Source organism: Marmota flaviventris, chromosome Y (assembly GCF_047511675.1).
Source record: "Marmota flaviventris isolate mMarFla1 chromosome Y, mMarFla1.hap1, whole genome shotgun sequence".
Classification (NCBI taxonomy): domain Eukaryota; kingdom Metazoa; phylum Chordata; class Mammalia; order Rodentia; family Sciuridae; genus Marmota; species Marmota flaviventris.
The window spans coordinates 12,161,630-12,178,008 of NC_092519.1; the positions used below are offsets into that span (position 1 = coordinate 12,161,630).

Here is a 16,379-nt window from a genome sequence, read left to right on the forward strand (position 1 = left end):
TATTTAATAGTGTATTTCTTTCCCCAAATATTCGTAGGCAGAAACATCCTCTAGCCACATTGGAAGCTATAATTCGTGAGGCAGAAAATATCCCCGTTCACCTGCCTAACATTCAGGCACTCAAAGAAGCTTTAACTAAGGCACATGCTTGGACAGCTGATGTGAATGAAATTCAGGTGAGGACTGCTTTCCATTTTCCTGCTATAGACCTGCAATTAGGAGAAAAAAAAATCTACTTTTTTTTTACTTAGTTGGGTTTGTTGTAGAAACTGATGATGGGGGCTTGAGGGTTAGATTCCACTAGAAGAGAGAATTCTACTTCAGTTTTCGTACTCCATTGGGTTGTGCTATATAGTGAAGAGGGAGGTTGAAGAGCTCAATTGAAGAGCTGAGGAATTAAACGTAACATCAGTGGGGAAAGAAGAAACATGGCCAAGAACTGAGCAGAGGCCCCAGTATAAAAGAAAAACCAAAAAAAAAAAAAAAAAGCAAACTTTGAGGGAGTTACTGGCTTAAGGAAAATTTTTGTTCTGAGTTAATGGAAGTAGGATCCCCGAAGATAATTTGTTGCTGTCCAGTTTTCTTTTGCCCTGTACTATGATTATATAGCATAATGCCAGCCTTGTTCACACAAGTCTAGACATAATTATTGACATAATTTAACTGAGCTCTTTCTTGTCCATCTTCCAGAATGGTGACCACTACCCGTGCTTGGATGACTTGGAGGGTTTGGTAGCAGTGGGCCGGGACCTGCCTGTAGGTTTGGAGGAATTAAAACAGCTGGAGCTTCAGGTACTGACAGCACATTCCTGGAAGGAAAGGGCTTCCAAGACCTTTCTCAAGAAGAATTCTTGCTACACCCTGCTGGAGGTGAGACCTGGCAGCACTTTCTGTGCCTGCCTGTAGCTTTTGGAAAAGCTCATAGGAGAAGGTGAGCTTTGGGCACAATGGGGAGAGACAGGCCAGTCATCTCTCTTGTCTGTCTGCTGTAGGTCCTTTGCCCATGTGCAGATGCTGGCTCAGATCGCATCAAGCGCAGTCGTTGGGTGGAGAAAGAGCTGGGGTTATACAAATCTGACACAGAGCTACTGGGACTGTCTGCTCAGGATCTCAGGGATCCAGGCTCTGTGGTAAGGAACTTGATACAGATGGGGTGAGTTAGGTTCTGGGTGTCTTCCTGAAAAACCTAGCAATGGCATGTATCTGAACAGAATGACCATGAGCATTGTTTGCTGCTTGAGGCTTTTTCCTGGTTTAGAAGTATTCAGGGGCCAGAACAGAGAGAGAATGGGCTGCTGACATGGTTTCCCCCTCCTCTTCCGGGCAAATAGATCATAGCCTTCAAGGAGGGGGAACAGAAGGAAAAGGAAGGTATCTTGCAGCTTCGTCGCATCAACTCAGCCAAGCGCAGTCCACTGGCATCATCTGCCCCAGTCTCTGCAGGCTCCATCTGTGTGTGTGGACAGGTGCCGGCGAGGGTGGGAGCACTGCAGTGTGACCTGTGTCAGGATTGGTTCCATGGTCGGTGTGTGACAGTGCCTCATCTCCTCAGCTCCCAAAGACCTAGCCTTACCTCATCCCCACTTCTGGCCTGGTGGGAATGGAACACCAAATTTCTGTGCCCACTGTGCATGCGCTCACGGCGCCCACGCCTGGAAACCATCCTGACACTTCTGGTAGCCCTGCAGAGAGTGCCTGTCCGTCTGCCTGAGGGTGAAGCTCTGCAGTGCCTCACAGAGAGGGCCATTGGCTGGCAGGGCCGTGCCAGACAGGCTCTAGCCTCTAAAGATGTGACTCCTCTGTTGGGACAACTAGCTGAGCTTCGTCAGCAGCTACAGACTGAACACAAGTCCAAGACACCCCATACGAATTCTTCAGCCCCTGCCTCTGAATCTGTCAGAGAAGCCAGAAGCAATACTATGCTTAAGGTGAGCTGCTCAGTCCAATCCTTGTCCTCAAATTCTTGTCTTCTGGCCCTGTTTTGATTTATATTCCAACCTTCCTGCCTACATAATTCTGCATCCAGCCAAAGTCTGTAAATACTGCTCCTTGCCAGCTGACTGATTCTGCCTTCTTCCAGGAGGGGCAGACCCCAAATTTAGAATTGGGAGAGGAAATATAAGGTCTGGTTCTTCAGTTAAATTATTGCTACCCATTCTTGGTCCTTTTGGCAGGTGGAGGGTTTTCCGGAGACTGGAGAAAGCATGACCAGTCTTGAGAAGTTAGCTTCAGGGGAGGTCTCAGATAAAAGTGGTAGGTATAGATGTGTGTAAGTGGGCTGTTGACTGGGTATCATATGAATGATGCCTGTGGTCTTTAGCTCTGCTGTGGTGTTAAGACTCAGGACAAATTTAACTGAACTTGTTTCCCAACTCCCTAGATCTGGAACTGCTATCCTCATTGTTGCCACAGTTGACCGGTCCTGTGTTGGAACTGCCAGAGGCAACCCGGATTCCCCTAGAAGAGCTCATGATGGAGGGGGACTTGCTTGAGGTGTCCCTGGATGAGAATCACAGCATCTGGCAGCTGCTACAGGCTGGACAGCCTCCAGACATAGAGCGGATCCGCACACTTCTGGAGGTGAGGAGAGAGGTCACAGCCGGGGGCCAAGTAGGCAAGAAGTTGAGTCTTAACATTTCACCCACAACCTCTTTCTGTTTGTGTATTGTAGCTTGAGAAGCCTGGTCATCAAAGAAGTCATACACGGGGCCAGGCACTAGGGAGACAACAGCAGAGGCGGAGGCAAAAAGTGGATCAGGGAAGGAAGGGTGAGGATCTTATTCAGGAAGAGGTACAGTCAAAAAGGGCCCGAAGCTCAGGGATTAAACTTCAGGAAGAGTCATTCAAAGAAGAAACAGACAATGGAAATCTGTTCCTGACATGCCCTGGAGACCACAGTCCCATCTTGGAAGGGAACCAGGATAGCTTACAACAGAAAGATCAGTACCCTTCAGCTTCTCCTTTAATGCCTTTGCTCCCTCAATCCTCCCATCACCCCCAAGAGTTGTGACAGTAGCACACATGGTGGTTTTACTTTCTTTTTAAGCTCTGCCTCCTGGTCAGGACTTAAGTAGAGATGTAGACTTATTTCCTATCCAGAATCTGTCACCAGATTTTAAATCCTAATGATACCATAATACCATATTAATGGTCCTCTGTTCCCAAGAACCATTTTCTGTTTGCCTCCTGCCAGAAATCTCTTGCCAGCAACAACCCTGGGATTAGCACAGAGAAAGTGATTTCTTCACCCAGCTTAATTCTAGTAAGGATAGGAACAAATAAAATTTGAGAAAGGCCAAGCTTAAGACCTTCTCCTAGTCCACTTTGTCTGAAACACTCTTTCTTGATCTTGTATCTTTAAAATATTTTGGTGCTTCAAGGCTTCATCATCTCCTTTTTTTCTTCCCTTGGTTTACACTGTAAGAAAAAACATTGTATGTTGTAATTACTTGCTAAGGGCAAAAGAGTAGGGTAAAAATTTGAAAGTATTGGTTCCAGTTGTATATTTTTAATGTGCTTCTTTTTGTTAAAAATAAAATATGATTGTATTATGAATCTCTGGATCTACTTGTAGTTTTGGGAACACTGGAGTAGAGGACTGAAATCTGTTCACATCCCAATAATGAGTCAACACAAATTCTACTCTGTTGTGGCAGAGGGAAGTCATGAGTAAGTAATATTCACATAAGATGTAAGGAATTAGGAGAAGGTTATTTTATCCACCCTTCATGATTGTCCATTTGCTCCAGGATCATTAAATTGAAAGGTTGTCCTTTCTCTGTCCAGTTGCTTATGCAGCTTTGACAAGACCAATTAATCCCATGTAGCAATACAGGTTTCTTTCTTTGCATTTTTTCATGATCCAATCATATAAACTCTTCTGCTTCCCTTAATCTTTATGGTAATTACATGTTGTCCTCTTCATTTTGAATCTTTTAAATCGTTTCCTATTTGTTTGTTTATTTTTTTGGTACTACTCAGTGTAGACTTTGGTGTTTCTGACGTCTGTATCACTACTTCCCTTCTTGCCTACACTACTTGTCCCCTTTTTTTCCCACTTTACTCATTTCTAAGCAGAGCTTTGTTAACTGGAAATAATCATAATCCTCTTCTCAAGTTATAGTTTCCTTATACCTCAACATACAGTAATTCTGCCTTACCTCATTATAGAGATCAATTGAGATAACAAAGAAATTTTATGATGTTTTACCTAAATGTGAGAAATGTTTGATCCTTTTTTTCCCCCTTCCACTCATAAATGTGAGGGAACAGCTATGATTTTCAAAACAGGTCCTCAAGAAGTTTTTAAGTACTTAAGCATGTAGTGAATAGACTGAGCACTTCCTAAAATATCTTCAAAAAGGGACTGACTCATAATTACTTATCTACTTCCCACTAAGGCAGTGGCAGAAGTCAGGACAGTTGCACATTTTTCATAAGACACCTCTGCTAGTTGTTCCTGTGTTAGTCTCACTAAGGAAGTAAGTTCTAATACCACAGAAACAATGCACAAACTTTCAACATTAATTTTTGTGTGTAAATGACGATTTACCCTTTAATTATAGGGTATTATACTGAATTGAATATGTTCCTTAGGAAACATCAGTCTCAAGCCATAGAAATGACAGTGTGACATAACCAGGTGACATAACTCACACCTGTAATACCAGTTATTTGGGAAATAGGCAGCAGGTTTCCATATTCCAGGCCAGCCTGGGTGGTTTAGCAAGATGCTATCTAAAAATCTTAAAACAAGACCAGGGAGGGGAATGTAGCTCACTGGTAGAGTACGCCCTGGGGTTTAATTGCCAATGCAAAAAAAAAAAAATTGTAATAAATATTTATTACTAAGCAAAGTCACATGTTTAATCCATTCCTGCTCTTAAAAAATACCTTGGGCCAATTTTTATTATAAACAGTGTGACTTTATTGCTTTAACAGTAATACCTTTACTAACAGCTGTAGATTGAGATACACCTGTGTCTATTTTAGGTAATACTGGATAAGCTCTACAGTTCCAAGGTGCCTTGAATTCTCTTTTGATGCCTTCTGTGTTCAAGGTCCTGGCCCTGTGGCCCTGTGATGGGATTGGCAACCCTTAAGATTCTAAAAATGCATGAGAAGTCATTTTCCGTTATCACCCTAGTCCCCTTATATTCTCATTAATCTCTATCAAAAATATCTGCTTGGCCCACACTTGTAATTCTTCCCTCAACATATAGTTCATTGTTAATATGGCCTGTCAGTGGATTTTCTAAAATCTGTTTCCCTTTTAAGTAAGCATTCTGTCTTAGCAGTAAAGAGAAGCCAGATCACCCACTGCTCACATTTATCTTCTGCCAAGTAACATTTCATTGCTCTAAAATTCTATTTTCCATAAAGAATTTTGAGTACAAGTCAACAGAGTTCTTTGCCACTTTATAACCATTTTTCAATTCCAAAATGATATAGTCCTCATTTCCAGTAAGACATCATTAGAAAGACTTATGTGTAATCTCCAAGAAGATTGAGGTGCTTCTCCTTGCCCACATTAGATTCACTCTGTGCAATTCCTTCAAGATAGTAGAGGTTTTTCTAGAATGGTTCTTCAAATTCTTTCTGCCTCTATGTATTATCAATTCTAAAACAACTTGTACATTTTCAAATATTTTTTCCTATAATACTCTCATCTGGGTACTAATTTCTGTCTTAGTCCATTCCTGCTACAAAAACTACCTTAGAATGTGTAATATACAAATAGCCTACATTTATGATGGCTGGGATGTCTAAGATGAAGGTGCACAGGTCAGTATCCACTAAAGAAACAGTCTGCTTGCAACATGATAACCTTGAATATGACATAAAGTGGAAAGATAAAAGAATATAAACAGTTTCCTCATGGTCTCTCAGAAGTATTTCAATTATGGGCTGTGCTTTTGTGACCTAATCATCCCCCAAAGACTCCATCTCTTTTTATGATTGCATAGGCTTTTATATTCCAATATGAAATGCAGGGGGCACAAATATTTAGATCATAACACCAGTGATCACTTGTATGGTAGGGAGGGCAAGCAGTTCTGCTTGTATTTTTGACCAAAAAAAGAAACAAAATTATGAAACCAAAAAGTTAATTGGGTAAAGATTACCTTCACATTAATAGTACAAAACACATTGTTCAAATATTGCAGTCCTTCTATATGGCTAACTAGAGAGGGTCACTGTCTTGGATGCTCTGTGGTGTGAAGTCAGATATTCAGGCTTCTCAGCAAGGCAAGAAGAAAGCATTTTTGGGAATTAATTCTGGACACTCAAAACAAATCTGGGCTTTGTCTCTGCTTCCCGATTGCTGTGATGTGAGCTGCTTCCCTCTGCCACCTTCTCCCACCATGATGATCAGCCTCACATTGAGCCCTGAGGAATGGAGCCCACCTTCTATGGACTAAGACCTCTGAAACCGGAGCCTTGGTATTGCTCCAATCAACATGGAATTAGGTCATCTGCATAGAGCATAGTGATACTCACCAACCACCAAGAACCTGGCCTGATTTTGAAGAAATCTGATCTCTATACACCAATGTTTTGTGGATGCATTCTCCGTTACATAGCAGAAAAGCACCAGCTGTTTGGCAAGGACCTCAAGGAAAGAACCCTGATTGACATGTATGTGGAGGGGACACTGGATCTGCTTGAACTGCTTATCATGCATCTTTTCTTAAGATGATCAACAAAAGGAAGTGGTTAACATGGCCCAGAAGGCTATAATTAGATATTTTCCTGTGTTTGAAAAGATTTTTAACTTCAAAAAAAGTTAACACCAAAAACATAACCTTATCAGCAAACGGACTATAGAACTGAACAGGCACTTCATAGAAGAAAAAATATAAAAGGTCTGAAAAATATGTTCAACATCTAGCAATCAGAAAATTGTAAATCAAACTTTGTGCAGTTCGTGGTGCTCCTTTCTTGTTGGTAATCAGCTGAGCCTTGCTGATACGATTCTACTCCAGACCATTTTGGCTCTTGAAGAGAAAATTCCTAATATCCTGTCTGCATTTCCTTTCTTCCAGGAAAACACAGTGAAATTAAGTAATTTCCCTACAATTAAGAGATTCCTTGAGCCTAGAAGCAAGAAGCAGCTCCCTCCTGATGAAATCTACTGAGAATGGTCTATAACATCTTTATGCCATAATGTGACCATCTGAAAGGGAGCTTGTTCCCTGAGACGGCTGTGTCTGCAGTGCTATCTTAATTGCTCTTAGCTCTGTTATACTGCTATGTGTTGAGTTGGGTTTTTCATATCGAGGAGATCTTCTCTTTGAAACATGTCAACCTTTTTTTGAGTCCAGTGAATAATTTTTATAAGACACTTTTTGAAAATCCTTTTTTGGGAGATCTGTCATTGACTTAGATCTGGTCAAGTTACTCATGTCCTATTTTAGTCCATCCTGATAATTGTCAGGATCCCACATTCTCCCCTGAGTTCCTTTCTCCTCTCTTTATATCTAAACATCTTCTCCAGTCTCATCCCAATTTTTAAGTGTCTATTAACAACTCAACTTCTAATGAGTGAGTCTGCTCTGAGCTTAAAGTCAAATGGTAGTAATGAATGCAGTTGATATTAGCCAAAATAAAGAACTTACCAATTATTTTAAAAAAAGAAAAAAAAAATGTAAATCAAAACTACATTGAAATTCCTTCTCATCCTAGTCAGGATGGCAATTGTCAAGAATTTCATTTGCTGTTGAGATTGCAACTGGACATCAGTATGGAGATTTCTTAGAAAACTTGGAATGGAATCACCATTTGACTCAGTTATCCCACTCCTTAGCATATATCCAAGAGGATTTCAAATTAGCATACTACAGTGATGCAGCCATACCAACATTTATAGGAGCTCAATTCACAATAGCCAAGTTTTGAATCAACCTAGGTGCCTAACAACAAATGACTGGATAAAGACATGGTGATACACACACACACACATACACAATAATGGAATATTAATCAAAAAGAAAAATGAAATAATTTCATTTGCTAGAAAATGGATTAAAGTGGAGAATAAGATGCTAAGTTAAATAAGCCAGTCCCCCAAACCAAAGGCAGAATGTTTACTCTGATGTAGATGCTAACCCACAAGCAAGTGTGGGAAATAATAGATTTTTTGGACAAGACAAAGGGGAATAAAGAGAATAAAGGGAGGATATGAATAGAAAAGTCATTGGAACGAATCAGACATATCTTTTCTATCCTTATATGTGAATATGTGACCAGTGTAACTACATCATATACACCACAATAATGGAATCCTAATGGGAACAAGTTGCACTTATTCTATGAATGTATACTATGTCAAAATACACTCTGCTTTCATGTATATCTAGAAAGAACAAATAAGAAAAGTTTCAAATATTATGTATATGGTATTTTCTTTTAAATGCTTTAAGCATATTTTCACGATTTATGTTAACTTTGTGTTTTACACATATTTTAGCACTGCAGTTTTGGCTTAGGTAGATTATACTACATGTTGTACCAAGTTTGTGTTTTCTTGGTTCCTTTAAAAAATATTCTTGTCTAGTGTAAACTGAATATTTTTGCTCTGGTACCACAAATTCCCTAATTTCATGGAATTAGAAGGTAGAAATTTGGGGGAGGCAGTTATCTCATGAAGATTCATTCTACATCATGTTGATTCAACTTTCAAAGAAACTGAAGGGACTTCCCATTGCCACTTGCTATATGAGGACACAGCAAGGTTCACTATCTATGAACTATGAAATAAGTCTATTAGTGGATATAATTAAGCCATCCCTGTAGCCTTCAATTCCCAGCCTCCAGACTCATGAGAAAAAAAAATGTTGCTTAGAGGCCACTAATCCACATAGTTTGCCAATACACCCAAAATAGTTGATCTGAAGAACTTCAGAAAAGTAAATTCTTCAATCACATCCAACTTTACACATTCTTCAAAAGACAAAAATGAGTAATAATACTGAGTATTTATCAAATAAAGAAATTATTTGAAATAATTTTCTTTTTTTAAAATTGACTATGTTTCTCCCAGTGTTCTCAAACTATTCTTTCTGCAAAGAACAGTTCCCACTGTTATCAATAACTGATTGAATAAATTTGCATTTGTAAATGCCTGCCTTGTTTGGCTATGGAATAAACTGCTTGAAAGCTTATGTTTGTCCTATTTACAGTTTATTTTTGTTTTATGAAGAAATGTTACTGTGATGAAATAACAAGTTGTGGGTCCCCCCCCCCAGACTATTACTTGCCTATGCATTGGAACTATCATGAGTAGTTTGCTACTTTCAAAATATATTGCAAGAGAAGTATGTAGATAAAAGCAAGGTGAATGTCCCAACATTTCTTTAGCACCAGACTTAAAAACTGGGAAAACTTCTCAGTGAGGTGGGTAACTAAGGGAACTCACTGAGAATTTGGGGAGGCAGTAAAAGAAATATAGAAACTTCAAACTTCTAAAGAGTAAAAGAAACCATAGAAACTTCAAACAAAATATAAAAAATAATATATACCTTGATGGTGGTAGTGGTGACAATCGTAGTTTCTAAGGGGAGGGGAAGTCCAAGCAAAAATAGATATACTTGTAGTTTTACTACACTGAGATTCCATCTTACTCCTGTTAGAATTGCAGTTATCAAGAAATGTTGGTAAGCATGTGGGGAGAAAAGAATGCTCATATATTGCTGTGGGATGGCAAATTGGTGCAAATACTTTGGAAAGTAGTATGGAAATTCCTCAGAAAACTAGAAGTGGAACCACCATTTGACCCAGTTATCCCTTTCTTGGCAATTATTCAAAAGATTTTAAATCAGCATACTAGAGTAACATAGCCACACCAATATTAATAGCAGAATAATTCACAATAGCTAAGCTATGGAATCAACCCTAGATGGCCATTAACAGATGAATGGATAAATAAACTTTATTATATATACAATGGGATGTTACTCAGTTATAACTTACAACATTTGTCAATAAATGTATCTTGAGATTCATGCTAAGTGAAATAAGCCAATCCCCTAAAAACTAAAGGTCAAATGTTTTTATTGATATGTGAGAGCTAAACCATATTGTGATGGGGGAGGGAGTTCAGTACTTTATACAAGGGGGAACAAAAGGAAGGAAGGGGATAGAAACAAGAAAGGTGGTAGAAAAAATCTAATGTAATTTTCCTATGTATACATAAGAAATTACTTAAGTGAACCTCACCAACATGCCCACCCACAAGAAAAGGGTCCTAATTAGAATATGATATATTTTTGGCTTGTGTAATTTTATCAAAATGGATTCTTCATGTATAACCAAGGAAAAACAACAAAATTTTTTAAAAGAGGGAGGTTAAGTGTCTTGGAAGAAACTAGAAAGAATAAAGCAGCTCATCTTAATGGATCCAGAGTTGGGATTGGGAGATATTGCTGAGTGAAAAGCAACTCAATCACTTTAACCACAAGTAGATAAGTTGGCAGGAACTGGGTTCACCAACATGGGAACCATAAGCACTACATGGCTGAGAGCTGAGGCAGAAGATTGGGAACTCGTCTAGTTACCAGCTGTCCTAGCAGTCACCTACTACAAGCCCCAGAGTGTCTCTGAGTGAATCTGAATGAAATGGGCAAAAGAAAATTATGGCTAGAGCATTCAAGTTCTAGATACCAAGTGGGGAGAGCTTCACTGGCAGCTGGTACTCCATAAGAGATTTGGGTAGACACCAATTATGGCTACACAGAATCTGCACTCCAGGACTCAAAATGATTATTTCACATTCATAGTATTGAAGATGAAAATCGAAAATTTAGACCCTATTCTCTTAATGTAGAACGTATGGGAAGCCCCTGAGATCCAGATATCCAGCAGAGATTGAAGTCTCCCCAGAAAAAGGAAGGTGTGAATCAAATCTCAAATAGCCTCTGACAGAGTGAAAAAGGAACTTTGAACCATCCGTACTATAAGAATGCACACTTTGTCAGCACTTATCAGTCTATGTCACCCTGTACAGAGAGGCATAAAACTAAGAGCTACTGCAACTAGCTTTAGTTCTTAGCCACAATAGCTGGCAACCAGGTGAAGAACACAAAGATGTTGAGCTAACAATCCCCAACCCTTGGCCCAAAGGTTACAGAGCCCAGAAATAAACACAAAAAATAAAAATTTATTTTTGTCAATAGTCTTTAACACTTTAGAGAATCAAGTTCTTTACTTCTTATTAAGATTTTATCTTTTTTTCTTGTTTTCTTTTTCTCTGTATCCATCTTCTCTGTAGCCATCCTCCCCATTTTTTAACTTTTTAAAATTTGAATGTTTTAAAATATCACTTAATTGTTTCATGAATTTTTGCTTTTTTCATTATGTGAATTTTTTGTGGGTGTGTGGGAGGTGGATTTTTTAAATGAGTGAATAGTTTCAAATATAAATTGATAAATAAGAAAATATACACAACTTTACATCCATTTTAAATGCTTTCTTCTTCAAATATTTATTATTTAATCTTGATTTGTAGGATAAACACATCTGTATTTCAATGTTTTGATCTATATCTGTTTGTACCATGTCTCTCCTTTTAGCCCGTCTGCACTTTCTTTACTAATAGTTAAGTTTTTTTTATTCCCTGTCTCCTTCCCTTCTTCCCTCTCTCCCATGCTTCTCTTATGGTTATTTTTTATTTCCTCTTCTTTTTACCCATCATCTGCTACCTATCTCCTGACTCTCCTCTGTTTACTTTCTAAATATTCAAACTTCCTCTTGCCTTTCCATCCTATTTTATCTTCACTTAATAAACTGTAATCCCACTGTCTAATAGAACTACATAGTTTATATTATTCCTACTCAAAGTCTGATCTAGTTCATTTTTGTTATTTTTGGTGCTGATGTTATTGCTGGCCCCACCATTCCTATATTGGTGGCAATTAATATTATAGATGACAAAAATGACACCAGACATTTATTTTCAGTCTGCACATCTCTGTTGACAACATTATGGCTATTTCAATCTCCCCCCCCCCACCCCGCCCCCACTTCCTTTAAGAGGAGCTAAACATGATTGGAACACTTTATGGTCACAGAGTAGAGATCCTGCTGCAAGCAATTCTCACAACTCAGTCAAATAAATAAATAAATCTTAACCCATATGATTATGAGTTTTGGTGTTGGTTTTAGGTTCCTCTGTGTGTTCTTGGAGTATTCATAGTAGTGCTGGCTTATGGTTATAAATTCTTTTATATCATACTTGCCATGGATAATTTTAATTCTCTATCAAAAAAGTCTTTGTCAGATATATTAATTATGCTGGTAATTTTTTTTTTACTTTTAAGGCTTAAAATATCTTATTTCAGTCCCTTCTTAATTTTGTAGTATGGGTTGAGAAGTCAAAAATAAATCTTTATAATTTGCAGCTAAATATGACCTGACATTTTTCTCTTACAGCTTTTAATATTCTTTCCTTATTTTCTGTTAAGCATGTTGATTATGACATGTCCTGGAGATGTTCTCTTCTGATCATGTCCTATATGTAAATGTGTATCTCATTTCAAATAATGAAACTATTTTTTTTGTTACCATATATTGAAGATGTTCTTGGTTACTTTAGCCTGTATCTCTAGGTTCTATGTTATCCAAAGACTCCGTAGTTTAGTCTTATGGTGTCTTCCAAGAATTCTTGCATATTTTTATCTTATTATCATCTTCCTCTGTAGTGCATATTGTTTTCTTAAGCACATAAACTTCAAGGTCTGAAGACTGCCTTCAAAGTCAGAATTTTATTTTTCACGCAATCTAATTTTTTGGTGATATTTTCTTTTTTTAATTGGTTGTTCAAAACATTACAAAGCTCATGACATATCATCTTTCATATATTTGATTCAAGTGGGTTATGAACTCCCATTTTTACCCCAAATACAAATTGCAGAATCACATCGGTTACACATCCACATTTTTACATAATGCCATATTAGTGACTGTTGTATTCTGCTACCTTTCCTATCCCCTACTATCCCCCCTCCCCTCCCCTCCCATCTTCCCTCTCTACCTCATCTGCTGTTGTTCAATTCTCTCCCCTTTTTCCCTCACAACCTCTTATATGTAATTTTGTGTAACATTGAGGGTCTCCTTCCATTTCCATACAATTTCCCTTCTCTCTCCCTTTCCCTCCCACCACTCGTCTCTGTTTAATGTTAATCTTTTCCTCATGCTCTTCCTCCCTATGTTCTTTGTTGCTCTCCTCATATCAAAGAAGACATTTGGCATTTGTTTTTTAAGGATTGGCTAGCTTCATTTAGCATATTCTGCTCTAATGCCATCCATTTCCCTGCAAATTCCATGATTTTGTCATTTTTTAGTGCTGCGTAATACTCCATTGTGTATAAATGCCACTTTTTTTTTTTATCCATTCATCTATTGAAGGGCATCTAGGTTGGTTCCACATCAAGCTATTGTGAATTGTGCTGCTATGATCATTGATGTGGCAGTATCCCTATAGTACGCTCTTTTAAGGTCCTCAGGGAATAGTCTGAGAAGGGCGATATAGCTGGGTCAAATGGTGGTTCCGTTCCCAGCTTTCCCAGGAATCTCCATACTGCTTTCCAAATTGGCCGCACCAATTTGCAGTCCCACCAGCAATGTACAAGTGTACCCTTTTCCCCACATCATCACCAGCACTTGTTGTTGTTTGACTTCATAATGGCTGCCAATCTTACTGGAGTGAGATGGTATCTTAGGGTGGTTTTGATTTGCATTTCTCTGACTGCTAGAGATGGTGAGCATTTTTTCATGTACTTATTGATTGATTGTATGTCCTCCTCTGAGAAGTGTCAGTTCAGGTCCTTGGCCCATTTGTTGATTGGGTTATTTGTTATCTTATTGTCTAATTTTTTGAGTTCTTTGTATACTCTGGATATTAGGGCTCTATTTGAAGTGTGAGGAGTAAAAAATTGTTCCCATGATGTAGGCTCCCTATTTACCTCTCTTATTGTTTCTCTTGCTGAGAAAAAACTTTTTAGTTTAAGTAAGTCCCATTTGTTGATTCCTGTTATTAACTCTTGGGCTATGGGCGTCCTATTAAGGAATTTGGAGCCTGACCCCACAATATGTAGATCGGAGCCAACTTTTTCTTCTATCAGGCGCAGAATCTCTGATTTGATATCAAGCTCTTTGATCCATTTTGAGTTAACTTTTGTGCATGGCGAGAGAAAGGTGTTCAGCTTCATTTTGTTGCATATGGATTTCCAGTTTTCCAAGCACCATTTGTTGAAGATGCTATCCTTCCTCCATTGCATGCTTTTAGACCCTTTATCAAATATAAGAAAGTTGTAATTTTGTGGATTGGTCTCTGTGTCCTCTATTCTGTACCATTGGTCCACCTGCCTGTTTTGGTACCAGTACCATGCTGTTTTTGTTACTATTGCTCTGTAGTACAGTTTGAAATCTGGTATTGGTATACATTCAGATTCACACTTCCTGCTTAGAATTGCTTTTGCTATTCTGGGTCTTTTGTTTTTCCATATGAATTTCATGATTGCTTTATCTATTTCTACAAGAAATGCCGTTGGGATTTTGATTGGCATTGCATTAAACCTGTAGAGAACTTTGGGTAATATCGCAATTTTGATGATGTTAGTGCTGCCTATCCATGAACAGGGTATATTTTTCCATCTTCTAAGATCTTCTATTTCTCTCTTTAGGGTTCTGTAGTTTTCATTGTATAAATCTTTCACCTCTTTTGTTAGGTTGATTCCCAAGTATTTTATTTTTTTTGAGGATATTGTGAATGGAGTGGTTTTCCTCATTTCCATTTCAGAACTTTTGTTGCTGATATACAGGAATGCCTTTGATTTATGTGTGTTGATTTTATATCCTGCCACTTTGCTGAATTCATTTATTAGTTCTAGTAGTTTCTTTGTAGACCCTTTTGGATCTTCTAGATATAGAATCATGTTTTCCACAAATAGTGATAACTTAAGTTCTTTTTTTCTTATTTTTATGCCTTTAATTTCTTTTGTCTGTCTAATTGCTCTGGCTAGTATTTCAAGAACTAAATTGAATAGGAGTGGTGACAAAGGGCATCCCTGTCTTGTTCCAGATTTTAGAGGGAATGCCTTCAATTTTTCTCCATTTAGAATGATGCTAGCCTGAGGCTTAGCATATATAGCTTTTACAATGTTGAGGTAAGTTCCTGTTATCCCTAGTTTTTCTAGTGTTTTGAACATAAGGGGATGCTGTACTTTGTCGAATGCTTTTTCTGCATCTATCGAGATGATCATATGTTTCTTATCTTTAAGTCTATTGATGTAGTGAATAACATTTATTGATTTCCGTATATTGAACCAGCCTTTCATCCCAGGGATGAATCCTACTTGATCATGGTGCACAATTTTTTTGATATGCTTTTGTATTCGATTCGCCAGGATTTTATTGAGAATTTTTGCATCTAAGTTCATTAGAGATATTGGTCTGTAGTTTTCTTTCTTTGAAGTGTCTTAGGTTTGAAGTTGATTTTATTTGATATGAGTATGGCCACTCCTGCTTGCTTCCGAGGGCCATGTGATTGGTATGATTTTTCCCAACTTTTCACCTTCAGCCTGTGTATGTCTTTTCCTATCATATGAGTCTCCTGAAGGCAGCATATTGTTGGATCTGTTTTTTTTAATCCAGGTTACTAGCCTATGTGTCTTGATTGGTGAATTTAAGCCATTAACATTTAAGGTTATTATTGAAATATGGCTTGTACTTCCAGTCATGTTTGTTTGTTTGTTTGTTTATTTTAGTTTGGCTAGTTTTTCCTCTTTGGTTATTATTCTCCCCCTTTACTGAGATACCTCCCACTGTTAGTTTTGGGTGCTATTTTTCAATTCCTCTTCTTGTAGTATTTTGCTCAAAATGCCTTGCAGTGCTGGTTTTCTGGCTGTGAATTCTTTTAACTTTTGTTTATTGTGAAATATTTTAATTTCATTATCAAATCTGAAGATTAATTTTGCTGGATACAGTATTCTTGGTTGGAATCCATTATTTTTCAGCATTTGAAATATGTTGTTCCAGGATCTTCTCGCTTACAACGTCTGTGATGAAAAATCAGCCGTTAACCTAATTGGTTTACCCCTGAATGTAATCTGCCTCCTTTCTCTCATAGCTTTTAATATTCTCTCCTTGTTCTGTATGTTGGATATCTTCATAATTATGTGTCTCGGAGTTGGCCTATTATGGTTTTTGAATGTTTGTGGTCCTGTAGGCTTCCAGGATTTTGCAATCCATTCTATCTTTCATATCTGGGAAGTTTTCTAGGATTATTTCATTTAATAGGTTGTCCATTCCTTTGGTTTGAACCTCTATACCTTCTTCTATCCCAATGACTCTCAAGTTTGGTTTTTTTTAATGACATCCCA

General features: G+C 38.0%; 1 protein-coding gene across 7 annotated transcripts in view; it reads left to right on the plus strand.

Annotated features, from left to right (window-relative positions):
- LOC139703459 (lysine-specific demethylase 5D-like) overlaps positions 1-3,555 on the plus strand; it is a 37,551-nt gene extending 33,996 nt beyond the window's left edge. For all 7 annotated transcript variants that reach the window (XM_071606918.1, XM_071606917.1, XM_071606921.1 and 4 more), the window contains 7 exons: positions 38-176; positions 691-870; positions 993-1,130; positions 1,332-1,928; positions 2,175-2,253; positions 2,381-2,580; positions 2,672-3,555. In XM_071606918.1, the coding sequence (XP_071463019.1) occupies positions 38-176; positions 691-870; positions 993-1,130; positions 1,332-1,928; positions 2,175-2,253; positions 2,381-2,580; positions 2,672-3,010 (1,672 nt within the window). In that variant the 3' untranslated portion in view covers positions 3,011-3,555. The remainder of the gene's footprint in view (positions 1-37; positions 177-690; positions 871-992; positions 1,131-1,331; positions 1,929-2,174; positions 2,254-2,380; positions 2,581-2,671) is intronic.
- The last annotated feature ends 12,824 nt before the right edge of the window (positions 3,556-16,379 follow it).